This window comes from Lonchura striata, chromosome 1 (assembly GCF_050655825.1).
Source record: "Lonchura striata isolate lonStrDom1 chromosome 1, ASM5065582v1, whole genome shotgun sequence".
In the NCBI taxonomy this organism is placed as follows: domain Eukaryota; kingdom Metazoa; phylum Chordata; class Aves; order Passeriformes; family Estrildidae; genus Lonchura; species Lonchura striata.
Genome location: NC_140703.1, coordinates 64,226,065 through 64,242,144, shown reverse-complemented (window position 1 = coordinate 64,242,144; position 16,080 = coordinate 64,226,065). Strand labels below are relative to the sequence as shown.

The 16,080-nt window shown below is 42.3% G+C and overlaps 1 protein-coding gene across 2 annotated transcripts in view; it reads left to right on the top strand.

Annotated features, from left to right (window-relative positions):
• Nucleotides 1-2,058: 2,058 nt before the first annotated feature.
• KPNA3 (karyopherin subunit alpha 3) overlaps nt 2,059-16,080 on the top strand; it is a 47,098-nt gene continuing 33,076 nt past the window's right edge. Inside the window, exon 1 of one of the 2 annotated variants that reach the window (XM_021528402.3) lies at nt 2,059-2,191. In XM_021528402.3, the coding sequence (XP_021384077.1) occupies nt 2,114-2,191 (78 nt within the window). In that variant the 5' untranslated portion in view covers nt 2,059-2,113. Of the gene's footprint in view, nt 2,192-2,394; nt 2,671-16,080 lie in introns of those variants that run through there. The other variant, XM_085577849.1, reaches the window with a different exon arrangement.

Here is a 16,080-nt window from a genome sequence, read left to right as displayed (position 1 = left end):
CCTTCAAAGGTGCAAGTGACAGAGCCCAGAAGCCATTTCTGCCAAACGCTGGCCACATTGGTTGTGCCTTTTTGGCTTTGCCTGCTTCTGACTCCTTCTTCTCTTCCACTCCTAGCAACAATGGTGCAGCACGCTCAGATAAAACTCTTGGGAAAAGGCACGAAGGAATGTGTATTGGGAGTCTAAACTACTTGGAAACAAGAGAGATGGAAATGCTATATTGATTTGTCAGATAAGAACATTTGGCACGCAGCTCAATGACGGTGAGGAAGAGCATTCGTCTTCCAGATTTTTACTCATCTCCATCAGGCTGCAAGCCTTGTTTTGCCAGAGCTGCGAGGTACAAGTTACAGTCACTTGAATGATCCGAAGAAGGGTTGGGAGAAGGCAAATAAAAAGCTGAGTTGTCAATTAGAGACCTCTGAAAGAGGTTTGTGAAAAATTTATATATAGCTATAAGGTTCTGTTGCAGAACCTGAGTGGTGTAAGATGAGCTAGATGTGAAGGTTACATGTTTTCATTATTTTGGGGTTTTGGTTTACAAATGGTGTTACATACTGCTTACCACTGTCAACACCTACATCATCCACATACATCCTCTTTTCTACCATGAAAATTCCTGGTGTGACTTCAGGGCACTCTATTTGACCCAAACTGCTGTGCCCAGGCTACCATCAATCTGGAGGTGCTGGGTCTGTCTGCAGTCTGTCCAAATGCTCCCAGAGGGAGTCGTGCTGCAATAATTTTGACAGGTTGGGGACAATTTGTTGGGCTGGCAGAGCCCCTTTGTATTCTGCATTGAAGCTGGTATGTAGCTCCAGCTACCACATAGAAGTGGCATGAAGGGTACGTTGGCAAAGTGCTGGATTTGCTTTTCCCAGGCAGGGCTTGCTTTCATGGCAGACTCACCAATGGGGACTCAAAGCTTCCAAAACACCTGGATTTCTTAGATGCTTGCTGTGCAGCATTTCCCAGGCTGCATGCAGCAATGTTACTGCAGTCATGAGGAGCAGAGGGAGGTGCAGAGCAGACCCACAACACAGCCTTGGCTGGCAGAGCTGCCTGAGGCCACTTTGTGCATGAGCCATGCCAGTGGGGTCATTCCAGGGTGCATTTGTGGGGAAAATCCCACAGCTAACAAGACCAGTGGGATCCTGCAATGCATTAGGAAGAGCATTGCCAGCAGGACAAAGGAGGTGATCCTGCCCTTCTACTCAGCCCTGCTGAGGCACCTGCTGGGGTGCTGGGTCCAGCTCTGGGCTCCTCAGCACAAGAGACACACGGAGCTCCTGGAGCAGGTCCAGAGATGAATAAGGGATTGGAGCATCTCTTTTGTGTTGAAAGGCTGAGGGAGCTGGCCCTGTTCAGCCTTGAGAAGAGATGACTGAGACATCTCATCAGTGTCTATGAGTGAGTGAAGAGAGGGTGCCAAGAGCATGGATCTGCTTGGTGGTGCTGAGCAATAGGACAAGAGGCAATGGGCAGAAACTGATGCACAGGAAGCTCCACCTGAACATGACAAAAAACTTCTTTACTGTGTGAGTGACCATACACTGGAACATTTACCTGGAGAGAAGACTGTGGAGTCTCCTTTACTGGAGATATCAAGAACCATTTGGACACGATCCTGCGCCATGCGCTGTCAGCTCGCCCTGCTTGAGCAGGGAGATCGGACCAGATATCCCACTGTAGTGCCTTCCAACCTGACCTGTTCTGCGATTCTGTGCGCACAGTATCGTTAGGCCCTCGGCTCTCCCGCCGGCGTCGAGCTGGAGCCCCGCGGCCGGTCCGCCGCTCCACGTGCGGAGCCGCAGCCTGCTGGCACTACACGCCCCAGAATGCCGCGCGGGGCGGGGGCGGGACCAGAGCCGCGCCGCCGCGCCGCGATTGGACAGCGTCCGCCCGCCCTTCGCGTCACGTGCGCTCGCACCGCCCGTTCCCCGCCCCCCCGCCCCTCTCCCAGTCACTCAGCAACGGCGCGCGCGCGCCAGCGGCCCCCCCCCCTCCCCGCCCGTTTCCCCCTTGGCGCTCGTCACGGAGCGCGTCCCGCTTCCCTCCGCCCCTCGCGCGAGCCGCCGCCGGGAGCCGCCGGAGCCGCCTCGCAGGAGCCGCCATGGCCGAGAACGCCGCCGCCACCGGCCTGGAGAGCCACCGCATCAAGAGCTTCAAGAACAAGGGCCGCGACGCGGAGGTGCGTGTGGGGCCGGCGGGGCCCCGGCCGGGCCCGGCCTCCGCCAGCGGCCGGCGGAGGAGGGGCCGGGCCGGGCTGGGCCGCGCTCGCGGCGGGAGGAGGCGGCGGGGGGAACGCCTGGGGGGGTTTTTCTTCGCCGTCATGCGGGCGGGCGCGGCCGGCGGGGGGCGGAGGCGGCGGCGGGGGAAGGGTTGGCGCGGCCGGGCCGCCCGCGGGCCCCGGGCAGGGCCGGCGGGATGCGGCGCCGTCTCTTCCCGCCGCGCTCCCCGCTCCACGCCGCTGGCCTCCGCGTCTCGCCGCCTTCCCCCGCCCGGCGCTCGGATGGGGCCCCGGACAATGGTGCCGGCCGCCTTTTGTGCCGCCCCCCCGGGGCGGTGGCGGCCCTTCCGCCGGAGCTCGGGGCTGCCCTGCCCTCGGCCCGCGGTGCCGCTGCCGCGCACGGAGGCCCCTGCCGTGCCGGGGACCGCTCCCACGCTCTGGTGAGCCTGATTGCGGTGTGCTGCGCTGGCCCGTTTTGTTTCTTGTATCAACCCCTTTCTTCTTTTCAGTTTTTATACTTTATTTTCAAATGCTGGTAGGCACGTCAGTAATGGTTTCCTGGGCATCTGCGTCTAAATGGGGAAGGAGTGCGGTACTCGGTAAGACTAATGGGGTAGTAGCTTACTACCCCGAATTTGAGAGTTTCAGGGTTATTGGGAGCTTAGTCCCCAGAGATGTTCCAGAGGTCTTCGAATCTGCGTGTCATTATCGGACACATCTTCATTTCTACTCGCAACTGAAAGAGGAAATCCCAAATCTCGTATTTAAGTTTCTGTAATAGGAAAGGAAGGGGGAGGGAGCTCTGAAATCAGGCTAGAATTGAAATCGGCTTAGGATTCGCTGGAGTGAAAACCTAAATATGTGTCGGATTACTTTGACTTCACCTGAGAGTGTTTTCCATGGTTCTGTTGATTTTATCACTTTACTCCGTAATCAGTAGACTGGAATTTTAGTGCTCTGAAAGCACATTCTGTATTTTGGCAGAATTCACAGTTCTGCTGCTATTGTTTGGGTGGAGACAATTTTATGCAGGTCAGGCTTAGCAGCAGCAATGTCTTTAAGATGACATTCGCAGTGTAAAGCAATCTTTAATTTTTATTTAAGACTGCATCAGCGAGTCTTTCTTACAGAAAACCTTGCATGTAAGGAGTACATAACTTCCAACACTTCTGGCTAACATTAGTAAACGTTAGAAAGTAACTAAAAATGGCCCATCCTTCTGTTTAGCAGTAGCTTCTCAGGGTAAGGAGGGGGCGTGGTGCATTTCTTTTTCCTCTTCTCATCCAGTGAGGCCCTTCCTGCTGCTCCTCATTCATTTTGTCCTTGTCTCATCCCTCCGTATTGGTTACTGGCTTTGTTGCTGCTTTCTCAGTAACTGGCCTGAATCCATCAGAGCTCTAAACAGGGAAAGGTTAGGTATGTTCATGCCTAGTGTGAGCTGATCTGTCATCCACGCTTGCTTATATTATAGCACGCTCAAGATGAGGGGAATTAAATATCTGCCTCCATGGGGAGGAAGGAGAGAATGGACTGCCTAAGCTTTGCTGAGATTACTTCTGCCAGACCAGCTAAGGTAGCTTAGCTCTCATTTCCCCCTGAAGAGGAGTTATTATTTTGGAGTAGTGTATTTGCTGTTATGGAGAAGTATATCCCAGCCTTCCAGTGTACTGACTGATTTCCTTTCTGTGGCTGAGCCTAAGACTGGTGGAGAGCTCCAATAATGGTAATGTAGTTAAAGCTGTCATATCTGCTTTTGAAAAGGGTTAAAACCTAGGTAACATACTTCGTTTGCACTAACAAGTAGATAAAATGCAGAGGTGTTTTAAAGTTGTATACCCATGGAGATATGCTAAAATGAAATTTAGTTTCATGTAAAGGACTGTTAAAGATTGGAAATGTTTCAGTGTCTTTCAAAACAGTTTAATTTGTGTTAAATGTCTGATATTTTCTACTAAACATCCTTTTTGACTCTTTTCTGATTTGGGTATTTAAAAGTTCATGTTAGAAGTACCCTTCTGGAGTAAACTTTATCTAACTTAAGCCTCTAAAAGTAAAACAATGTAAATTAAGATTAGAGTGGAGAACGAATGAGCACAGCAGAGCTATATAATTGCCATTAGGTACTGTGCCTCTCTTGAGGAACTGGTACACAGACTGGCCTGCTGATTGCGCAGATTGTCTCTATGTAGTCAAAGTTACTGGCTCTTCACAAAGTATTTGTTTTCTAAATCGAATATACCTGATTCTCAACTGTCAGCAATTAAATACACTTGGTTTGCTCCCTGTACTGCGATAAAGAGTTTGACATAGAGATCCTGCCTCCACTTTTCTCTACTCATCTTTGGACATCAGGAGGCAACAGTGCTTTCATTGGCATTGATCTACATCTTCTTATTTTGTCAAGTTCCACCAGAGAGAAATGAAGTATTTAGAATGATGACATGATAAATCATGATCTGATATCTAGATTATATCCTTTGGAAAATTTAAAATACTCAAAGCTGTACCGTCTCAGCTTCAGTTTGAAAACAGTTGCACTTGAGTCACCTTCTGCCTGGAGACAGTCATTGCCTTTGAACACATCAAGCTTGAACACATTCTTTAGTAATCTTCCTTTGACTGCTATTAAATACTTAAGAGTTGCTATTGATCCCCTCCGGGAACAGACTCTTCTGGCAGACCAAAATACTTACTCCTTTAATTTGTACTTAACCTGTATTTTATTACTGGGTTTGCTGGGACATATAATTGTCTTTGCTTTTTCTTAATGCAACTTTAAGGGAAACAAAAGATGGGTAAGTACATTTGGATTTTGCTATGGATCCCATTGTGGTTTTCTAAGAGTAAAGGAACGGATCTGTTGAGCAGAAATCAAAGGTTCTGAATCTTTGACCTGTAGAGGTTCATTCTGCTTTTTCTAGTTTCAAGTTTGGGTGGAAGTTCCATACCTCTTTGTTGTCTTCCTCTTGTAGGGAGGTAAAGTTGTTGATACTGAACTGGAATTTTGATTTTGGGGTATTAATATTCCGAAATATATTTAGTCCTCAAAAGGGATAATAGCAGTATCAAATACTTACCACTTGGTAAGTGTTCTTCACTGAATGTGAGTTTCTGTTCGTTCTTTAATTAGTGAGATATTTTATTTTTATAGGTACTACATGTGATTAGCAGTGGACAAAGTTAACCTCAACCTGCAGAGCTGATCAATAAGGAGCCAAGGCACTCATGGCTTCATCTGGACAAACAACTGCCAGTTCTCTCCTCACAGCCTTCTGAATTCTGTGTTCTTCTAAGATGTGAAAGAGGTTTTTGAATTGTTACAGATAAAATAAGAAAGCTTTCCTGTGTTGATTGTGGACATGAGTATTAAGTCTCAGTGATGTTTTTTTTTCCCTAAATGTCCAGCACTAATTATTGCAGTACAGTTGAGGCTTCACAGGACAGAATTAAACAGTTGCAATCACTTAATTTGTAACACTCACTGTAACTGTGTTTATTTGTTTATATTGATATCTAAGCTAGCTTAGATTTTAGAAAACCTAATTTGCATCTTCTGACTTTTGCAGTTCTTCAGCTTCCTTCTTTGCTAAGAAACATCCTTCCTATCATTATTTACTCCATCAATGTTTTGAATTAGAAATGTTGCTTATTGTTTATTACAGTAGCAGGCACCCATTTGTTGACTCACAGTTCTGATGTTTAAGGTGATGGATCAAACAATCAGCCCGTTTATTTCTGTCAGGATTAGTCAGCATCCCTGACTAAAACTGAGGAAAAAGTCTTGATAAGCAGAGGTGTTATAATTTGTAGGGATGTCTGCATGACTTGCTGGTGTTTTTTTGTGTGTGATATAATGAGACTGTGTGGTCATGAAATTAGCAAAGTGCATACTAAATTAAAACTCTTATGTGCACTCATTTAAAAGAAAAACAACCAATTAGAGAAAGAAATCCAAAACCTAGAAAGAAAGCAGTTAGTGAGTTATAAACTGAATAACATTATGTAAAAACACTTCCATGACTGGGATTAACATTTCCTTTTTGTATTCTTGTCATACCCCTAGTCATAAGTCAAAAGAAGACAAGTCCTTGATCTTCTGTTGGTTAGGCTGTAGGGTTATCCTTCTGTGATTTGTTGAGGGCCATTTGCCAAAAGGAAATGTAGCCACTCTGTCATCTTTCACTGTATTCCTGCTATATTTGATTTTTAGTTTCTGAAGTCCTGGTCACTGCTGTCTTTTTCCCACTTACAGGCAGTTGTGTGATCTTTAAGTCTGTATCACCTTTGGGATCAGGAACTTCGATGGATACATTTTCATTCTGTACTTCCAGCATTCTCACCCCAAATGAGGCAGAGAAAGAAAGTGGGCTTAGCCTAGATCTCAGTCATCAGCTCTGGCAGATTCATTGTATTTACTGCTCCTGTGTTGCTAACAGTGAGGATCTAGTTTTTGAGGATGCTTGAATTCAGTCCCATTTTTCAATCATGCTGCAATCAATTTTTTGTGAGCAAAGGAACATTGTTCTGGGGAGGCCAAATCTCTGCAGTCTCTGGGCATCTGGAATTGGACTGGCTTAAAGCCATGTTCCGGTCAAGTGTCAAAGCCTTTTTGCAGTGGAGGTTCCGTACCTGCACAGTGTTAGCAAATGAGTGGACATGGCTGCCAGCTCAGTTCTGGGTGCTGTTCTGTGCACTAAGCAGAGTTTTTGCTGTCTCCTCATATTCCCCTCCAAGGCTTCATGAAACAAATAAGTGTTGTAGCAGTCACAGAAATCTTGTTACTCCTAGCAACTTTGTACCAATGCAGTTTTTTTCAATATTTCACAGTACAGATTGGTGAGTTCTCTGCATTTCACTTTGGCACAGGAGAGAGGATACCAGAAGGGAGTAGGGATTTAACAGCTGGTTTTGGTGGGTTTAAGGTACTGTGGACCTGCTGTAAGGTTCACTGACTTGTTGAGTCTCAGTAGGTAAAGTGAAAACACAGGTGGCAGGTAACTTCCTTTTGGGGACATACAAGATTCAGTACTCTCATGCAGAGTTTTTTTTTTTTTAACTCCAGTTGCTTCTTTATTACCCTTTAAACCCAGTATATATACTCTTGGGAGAATAAAAGTGTACGTGTTTGTACCTTGGAAAGAAGTACATGGATAAGAAGTAAGGTACAGGTGTGGGAAGCCTCCTTGGTTGCTATTGCTGCAGAATTTTCTAAGCTTTAGTCTACAAGTACATGGTTGAACACTATGAAATGTTTGTGACTCTTGGCAGAAAGCAAACACCTAATAAGTCCATTTAGATGTACTGTGTAGTGTTTTCCGTGAGGTTCAAAATCACTCGAATACATTGCATTTTAAAAGATTTAAATACACACATATATTAGGAAATCATTGTTTATTTCCAAAATACCTGTGGAGAATGCGATTTGGAGATGGTATCTTGTGATGAACATAATCTTCATAAGCTGATTGGGATCTTTGCTTGCTGTATTGAGGCCCAGTTACTGCTGTTTGCTGTTGTGATATACCAAGCCTCTGGTAATCTTCCTGTAATTACAGAATTTGTTTTTCTTCATTCTTGTGTATTTCTAACACTATAGCAGTGGCACTGGTATCTCTAAAGTTTCTGTTGTGAAAGGATTAATTTTTAATTTGTAGAATATTGAAATCTGGTCACAGCTGGTAGCAGTGTAACAGTCAGACTAGTTTTAAGGGCTCTTTAACTACTTTTTGCCTAAGTTCTTTAAGGCTTTTATAATTGTATAGTTCCAGCACATATCTAAGGAGAATGTTTTGTCATTTCAAACTGCATTATATGAAAAGACGGCAATTAGGAAGATGCAGCAACTACAAATAACTGGATCAGATTTGTGTTTGTTGTAGAGTTAGAAGTGGAATGAGGCATCTAATTTATAACAGGCTAGAGGCGGCAATGAACTAGTAGATAATAGGTTGTGTCATCAGGTAGTAAAGACAAATTATCAACTGACCTGATTTGAAAAAGAAGTCCAAAACCTGTATCTTTTCCAATAATAGGGTCTGTCAGTTGTTTCCAAAATACCTGCTGTGGGAAACTCTGATACTGAATTGACATTCCTGCTTACTAATATAATAGCAGAAACTGAGTTTTTTATTCTATTTCACAAAATTTGATGTGGGTAGTCACAAGCACTGGTATCTTCCAAAGTTAGTCCTTCATCAGAACTGTCACTGTCTGTGAACTCATGAAGAACCAAAGCTCTTCATGTTTCTTTAATTTTCTGCTCCCTTAGCTTCCTGAGCTAGCCCTTCACATCTGGAGAAGACCAGTGATAGTTCAAAGAGGTCAGTGTGAAGGGGAGAAGGAATATCTTGTCTAGTGGTATTTAACTGTTGGATTGTTATCCCTTCACAATCAGATTAACACCATTAAATCTGCTGGGGAGGCTCCTCTGGGTCACCTGACACTTGTCTCCTTTCTCAGGCTAAGCAAATGTTGCAGTCGGCTTTGAACTTGATTTTGTGTGTATTTAAGAAGTACAGCAAGTACAAAATAGGAATATATAATGTACTAGTGTCTGCAGAACAGGAGACAAATTTTTATCTTCTTCATTCAAACACCTGTTACTGGATTACTAATTTCCCTCATACTCTGTCATGTCTTGTCAGCTGAGGACCTCTTCTTGAGCATTTTTAAACTTTGTTACTGTCAGATTCAGGAACAGGTGGACTTTGGAGGTGGTGGTAGAATAAGTGATTCTCAAAATCAGTTTGGAGAAACAGCTTCCTTTCAAGACTTGGGTTAATGGAGATGTGTTTTATTGAGTGTTCAAGCCCCACTGCAAACTTACTGGTGTGGGACATAGGGCTCATCTGTACTAGGAGAAGAAGGTGGTCAGTCGCATGGGGTGCTAGCGTGGCTTGTGCCCAGGTTTTCTGAGGTGCAGTAGGGGATTCCTGACCAGGTAGAGTGTAAGATTTCAGGTTTAGAGTGTTCTAGCAGTTCTTAGAGTGCCAGTCCTTGCCTTTTCTTAATCAGTTATAATGTAAGTCAGAAGGTTGATGAAATTCTGCAGAGATTGTGTTGTTGTGTCTTCCCGAGGTAACTGAAGTCACCCTAATCAGCAAATACTTTTTGTATGCAGCTTTTTGGTATCACAGCCTCTCACTTCTTTCTGTGCACTTGTAATGTTAGGTGCAAAGTCAGTGGTAGTGATTTCTCTGCAATAAAAATTTGACTTTTAGCCAGATACAGAAGGCTTTCCACATCAGGAGAGAGCCCTGCTGCAATTCATCAGGATCCTGTTAACCACTGTTTGCCAGGTGTGCACTAAGCATCTGTGGTGTTCACAGCACTGATCAAACACCGCTGGGGAGCAACCTTCCAGACGAGAAGAGGCATTAAAGGACCACTGACATGAACAATCAGTGTGACAGCATCTTTTTTTTTGAAATGGAAGAATGTATAAATTGGAATTTTAAGAACTGAAGGAATCCTCAAGGAGAGCAGTATGATACCCAAAATGTTCAAGTAATGTAAGCACATTGATTCTATGTTTGTCACATAAAAAAGTGAGGTAGAAGCATCTAGTATTCAGGATACTGAAATTATTAAATCCAAAGGGCAGCTGACAAGGTTCATAAGACTGTGGGATGTTGCCAGACTGTATTTTCTAATTCCTAGTGCTCTATCTTCTTCTTGCGTTGTCAGCTGGGTTTGTTGTTTTCTCTTGCATCTTGAGCAGAATGATCTCTTCATAGAATTAATTAGGCAGCTAGCACATGTTTAATATTTTTTTTGCCTTTTGATTTTATCTTTCAAAAAACAGCAAAGAAAATCTGATTTCATTTGAGCCATGTAATATACCAAAAAAGTCTGCTGTAGTTGAATATAGTCTAGCTCTCTAGGGACTTGATTTATTGTTTTGTTTCTTTTCGTGGCATCCTGTGAATGTATGCAAATTGCAATTATTTCCCCATCTTATAGATGGAATTAAAAAACTTTTTTGCCCCACTTCACCACAGGAGGTGTTTATAAATATATCATGCATTCATACAATGATCATCTGAGGTAGTTTGGTATTACAGTTAAAGACTGCTTAAGTATCTATAAAGGGAGTGTCTTTATTGAAACACAGATTGCTCAAGAAGATATCTGGCTAGTATTTAGCCTTGTATGATTTTTTCTTTTTCTTTCTAAAGGAAACTAGTATAAATATTTGACATGCTTAAGAATCTCTGGTCTTCCAGTGTTTGCCTCTGAAATCTGGGAAGCCTTTCTGACCAAACACTTAATTTTGTAATTAATTTCTTGAAAGTGGTTATCTACAATTTCATATAAGTTTTTACTTTTGAAAGTATTCAAATCTTCATGTTGATCTGAAGATCAAAATTTGAGTCAGTTGTTTGCACCTAGTTACCATGAGAGGTCCTAATTTTATGTTGCTGCTTTGATGTCTTGTATACAAGTGAGTATGAGATTTTGTGTGTGAAATGTAGCATTAGGTGGTAGGTTTGGTTTCTGGTAACATTTATTAGTAAAAAAATGAAACTGTACCCGAGTTGGTCTTTTAGACTCTTCTTCAGACTCTGCTAGTCTTCTGGAGTGTGGAAGGGAAAAGGGCTTCCTTGTCTTTTGTGCAGGCAGTCGGGTTTTTCCATTTGACTAGATAGGTCTGCTGCTTTCCTTGCTCAAAAGGGATGTGAGGGATGCTTGCTTAGAAACAGGATAGAAGGGGTATAATGTCTTAGGCAAGACCAAGGAGTTGCGTAGGTATTTCATTTGTTCTCCCTCAAGGACAGGTTAAGATGCTCTTTCCAAGAAGCTCTAAAGCATTTACTATACTGTGCATATAATGCTTTTTCTCTTTAAGTTAGGTCTTACATGCTCTCGGAGATAAGCATTATACTCTTGATAGCTCAGCTACCTCAGGTGGCATAATAGAAGAGGATGGTTCTTGTGACAGCGTTGGAAACAAAAAGTTTTAATAAAAGGCAAAATATAAAAGCTCTTTACAGAGAAAAACTGAGCTAGGGTAAGAGGTTCTCGCTCTTGCTAAAACACTCCATAGAAGTGATTACTTCTTTTGTTCTCTTCTTTTTCTAGTGAATTTCTTAGGTGTGATGTTTTGGCTTTTGTCCAGTTAGCTATCCTTAAGTTTGAGGTGAAGTCTCTTAAGGTTCTATGAGGTGTCTTTTAACCTATTTACTCCATCAACAAAGGATACATTCCTACACTCATGCAATTAAGCTAAATAACTAATTACCTTTTCAGAAGTTTGTGTACTGGCAAAAGCATATTCCTGTAACATAAAAGTACCAAATCTCAAATCCTTGTACGTATTTAATGTGTCAAGAAGTCTTAATCTGTTGCCACATTATATCGCAGTACAACCTGGCTTGTACTGGGTGTTAATCCACTTATAAATAAGAAACCCAGCCCAGTTCCATAAACTAGCCTCTGGGTTGGTACAGGGGCTCTACCCAATCATCCTTTCTAAGCTGCAAACATATCACTGGTCCAGGATCTGGGGGGCATAAAGATGCGATCAACGAGCTGTCTAGACCAGGGAGTTTTGAACTGCCTATTATAAAAGAGAGCTTGGAACAATAAAACATGTTGTTTGCTCATGACCGACTGGTGTTTTGTCAAGTGTCCTGTCTCTGATGCCTGACCCTATGGTAACATTAATTTTCTAGCTTTCAAAAATATGGATAGGAATCACTTGTAATTAGACTATCTTGGTTTCCACTCTTCTTGGTGTTTATTTGGTGTATTACAGTATTCAGATAGGGCAGAGCTGGCATTTCTTTGTGAAATTCATTGTGCTCTTCTCTTTCCAAAAGATACAGGAGGAGAAGAAAAACTCGATGCAGGTATCCATGAGTTTATTTTGGGCTGCAGCATAAATGACCAAATGCCACAGTTACGTTTTTCAAGGTAGACCATGTGTCAAAATGGAGATGGCAAGTGACTGCATTACCACTGCTTTCTGTGACATTCTGTGGAGAGATTCCTCATCCGTTTAGGACCACCAGTCAAAAGTAGTACTTGGAATTAGTTGGTGATCCTTGCTGCCTACATGTTGGTTGGTGCAGACCAGCTGTTGCCCAGTGGTGAGTTTGTCTTGGGATGATGATGAATTAACCTGAAAACTTGATTTTGCCCTCAGGTGGCGCCCAAATGGGTGCATTGTGGTCTTTGGTCTGATGTCAGTAAAGGTGTGATTAACAGTGTTAAGATCTACATCTAAATGGAAGTCCTGTAAAACTTCTAGCAGGATATAATGTCCTTGATTCACACAACAGTATTAATTGGAAATGGACTGGATTTTATATTCCTTCTTTGAGTTTTGATGTTGAATAGAGAATTCCAGCTCTTTTATTCTATATCAAACCAGGTGACATAGAATAACCTGTTCATTGTATTCCAGTATTGGTGCAATTTGTGTTGAATGCAGCCAACCTGCTTCAATTCCAGTCTGCTGAGGGTTGCTTGATAGGTTTGTACTTGTAAACTGGGTAATTGGCATTTGGGAATGAAAACAGGAGTGCTCACTTCTTTGGTGATAGTAGGTCAGTATGGAGGTTGGACAGTTGCAGAGAGGATATCGGGACCTTGAAGAATATCCTTACAAAAGAGCTGGTAAGAAATAAATGTAGCAATTGCTTTTGGAGCAGTAGAAGCAGACAATATGGATGGGCAGCTCTGTCTGCTTCCACATGGCTTTCAGGTGGGTCAGCATCATGAGCAGTAATAATTGGAGGTTTGTGGCTTTCCATATTGACCTGAGAATCTGACTTCAGTGAGTCGCTACCCACCACTAAGTAAAAGAGTTACAGTAGATCTATCATTCATCCAGTTTGCTGAGATTAGCCAGGTTCAGATGCTTGAATTATCTTGCTGCAGACTAGTTAACAGAGGACAGGAGGGCTTAATTTCAGGGGACCCAAACTAGGGGTTAAAAAAAAAAAAGTGTGGCAGCTCCAACTGCGAAAGAGCTAGTTTTCTTTTAGTGGCCTTTATTAGCCCTGAGGAACATAGGTCCCAGATGGATCATGGCATAAGATTCAGTAGCATAAATACTGCACTCTGCTCTTAATGTACCTAGTACTGTTAAATGTTACAAGCCAAAAGGAAACTTTAAAATATTATGGTCCTGCAACACACAGGGAATCTCAACTAAGTTTTAATACCTTCTGCAAAATAATAGAATATTTACCTAAAAGAGGAGCAAATACCTTTTGGGTCAAATAGTAATCAGATGAAATAAAACTGTCTTGGAGTATCAGATCAAGGTACAGACACATTTTAAGGTTTTTTGGCTGCTTTGTACTGTGGAATCCATGCCCCCTGCCTGAATTTTTAACTGGGTCAGCATAATTTAATGTGGAGGTATGATAACAAAGCTGGAATTGTAGTTGTTCTAACTTTGTAGTCTATACAACTGGGAAAAAATATCTTTTTTTTTTTTTCTTAGAAGGACAATTTAGGGTTTTATATAGGAGCACTTGGTAATTAGGCAAGTCTCAAAATTTGGCTTGGGGAAGAAGAGTCTGCCTAGAATATACACTGGTTGGGGGGAAAAAAGATGGCTAATAATCCATGATGCTTGTGAGTAAGGGAATAAACCTAGCTAGAAGGGTTAATTTGGTCTAAACATGTGGTTTACTTTGGCATGGATGTCAAGTCTTTCTGTATGTCCAAAAGGACTAGATGGGATGGGTGCCCAGAGCATCATTGTTTTTAATTCCTCCAGCTGTGATTAAGTAGTTGTGTTCAGATCATCATGATAAAGTCCCAGAATTCTTCCCTCATGTACTGTGAGATACTTGCAATCCTTGGAGTAAGGGATATGCACTTCGTAAGTATGAACAGGTAGAACAGCCATGTCACCTCCCATCAGTGTTCTTAGTCTTTGTTTTTATCTGAAGCCAGCTGTTATCAGAACAAGTATCATCAGTTTAAGCCTCAACTTTACACGTACTAATTATATGCCTATGCAAATGACAAATATTTAGCTTCTGATGTTAACCAAAGATAGGCAGCTGACAATCATCTAATCAATTTTATACAAACATGCATTTTGTTTTGGATTTTTTCTGCCCCAAACCAGCCTGGCTCCTGAGGCTTCTGCATTTTCAAGTGCATTGCCGTAATTCATACTTTTGAAGAGGTGTCAGGGAAGGAATAGGGGAAAAAAGGCCAGTAAAGCAATTTCTAGGAAAGATCAGTGTTTACTTCATCTATACAAACATCACCTTTTACTGCCTTGCACCCGCACCTATGTTGTGAAGTATAAAAATTGTACTCAAGGGTATTCTCGTATGCAAGAGGGAAGGCATTTGTTAAATTCAATCCGGCTGTTGGAACTGGGCCAGATTTTTCTTTCAGTTAGACAGGTGGAAGTAGTCTAGAATTGACTTGCAAATGCTAAGCTAGCGGGGCTCCCTGTATGTTTAATCAAGCTGCTTTACTAACTCAGCTATGTGTTCAAGGTAGCTCTTTCCTCTAAGTATGTAACTTCAGATTTTCTGAGACCTGTTTCTATAATGTTGAGAGACAAAAGCAGAAATAAATAATTTAATGTTGTTTGTAGATTCATAGAAGATAGAGTTGGTCAGTGAATTTGTTCTCTCCATTTAATTGAATTTTCAAAGGAATTAAATTAACATCTTACTAAAATTCCAAGAAACATAACTTGTGTATCCACAGGATAGCCAAAGCTGACATTGGGCTGTGGTGTTCGAATGCCTTGAGAGGCTACCTAGAAGAGGGGCTAGACAGTGTTAAAGGAATAAAGTAGGTATTTATTAAAAGGCCTTCAAAGGATACACCTTGGGCAGTGCAAGAGCCCAGCTGTGGCTCCACCCAAGATGGATGATGGGTCCAATATGTAATTGGACCAAAACTTAGAAAAGCGTGAAAAGAATTTTCACACTTTTGTAAGTTTTCATCCAATTACATATTGGGTTTAATTGTCCAATTACAGCTTGAGGTTATGAAGTCCCATCCTCCCAGACTGCTCTCCTCAATTCACTGTTGTTTACACTTTTTGGGCCTGAAGCTGCAATGGTGTCTTTGGTTCTCAGGCTGGAAAAGGATTGTTTTGTCTAACTGAACTGTGATGGGAACTTGCTATAATTTTATATGAAGTTTGGAGTTATGTACTAATGTGGTACAGAATGTGAAAAATATGATAGCTAAAACTTAATGCATCAGTTTTGTCAAGATGGTTCTGGCTTTCCCACTTCCGTGGGCTAGCTCGAGGCTGATATTGCTGGCTGGCCTGCAGGAGAGTGGGAGTAGGCAGCTAGCTGGTTGTGGGGCAGCTGGCACTATTGATGTGCTGCCTGGATAAAAACATCTGTTTCCTGCCTCTTCATTTCTGATTGTTTGTGGACTTGCTTGCTCAAGTTGTAATGGAAGTGGTCTGAATGTGTTGATTAAAAATTGACACTGCCGAGGTATCCCTCTTAATAAGGTGGATGCTCAGGATGTTCACCACACCGAGCTCCCTATGTTGTTACAATGGTGGATAGATTTTTAGTTGTTAAATTCTGGTTATGCTTTAATCTTCTTTCTGACACAATTGGTATAGCTAAAAGTGGTTAAAATTATTAAAATTCATACCACTTACTGTTGCAGCATTTGATTATTTTTTCTGTGCAGCAAGTCTACATTGTTAAGCACCCTGTACATGAAACTTAATTTTTAATTTTGTGTAAGGATTCTGTATCCCAGCATACAAAATTAAATGTAATGACCTGACCTTCTGACTAGTTGTATCACCCATACATTTAAATAGTTTTGGATTGCTGATTTGTACTGAAACTGGCAAAGTTATCTTACCCAGTGTCCAGAATTCTGTGACT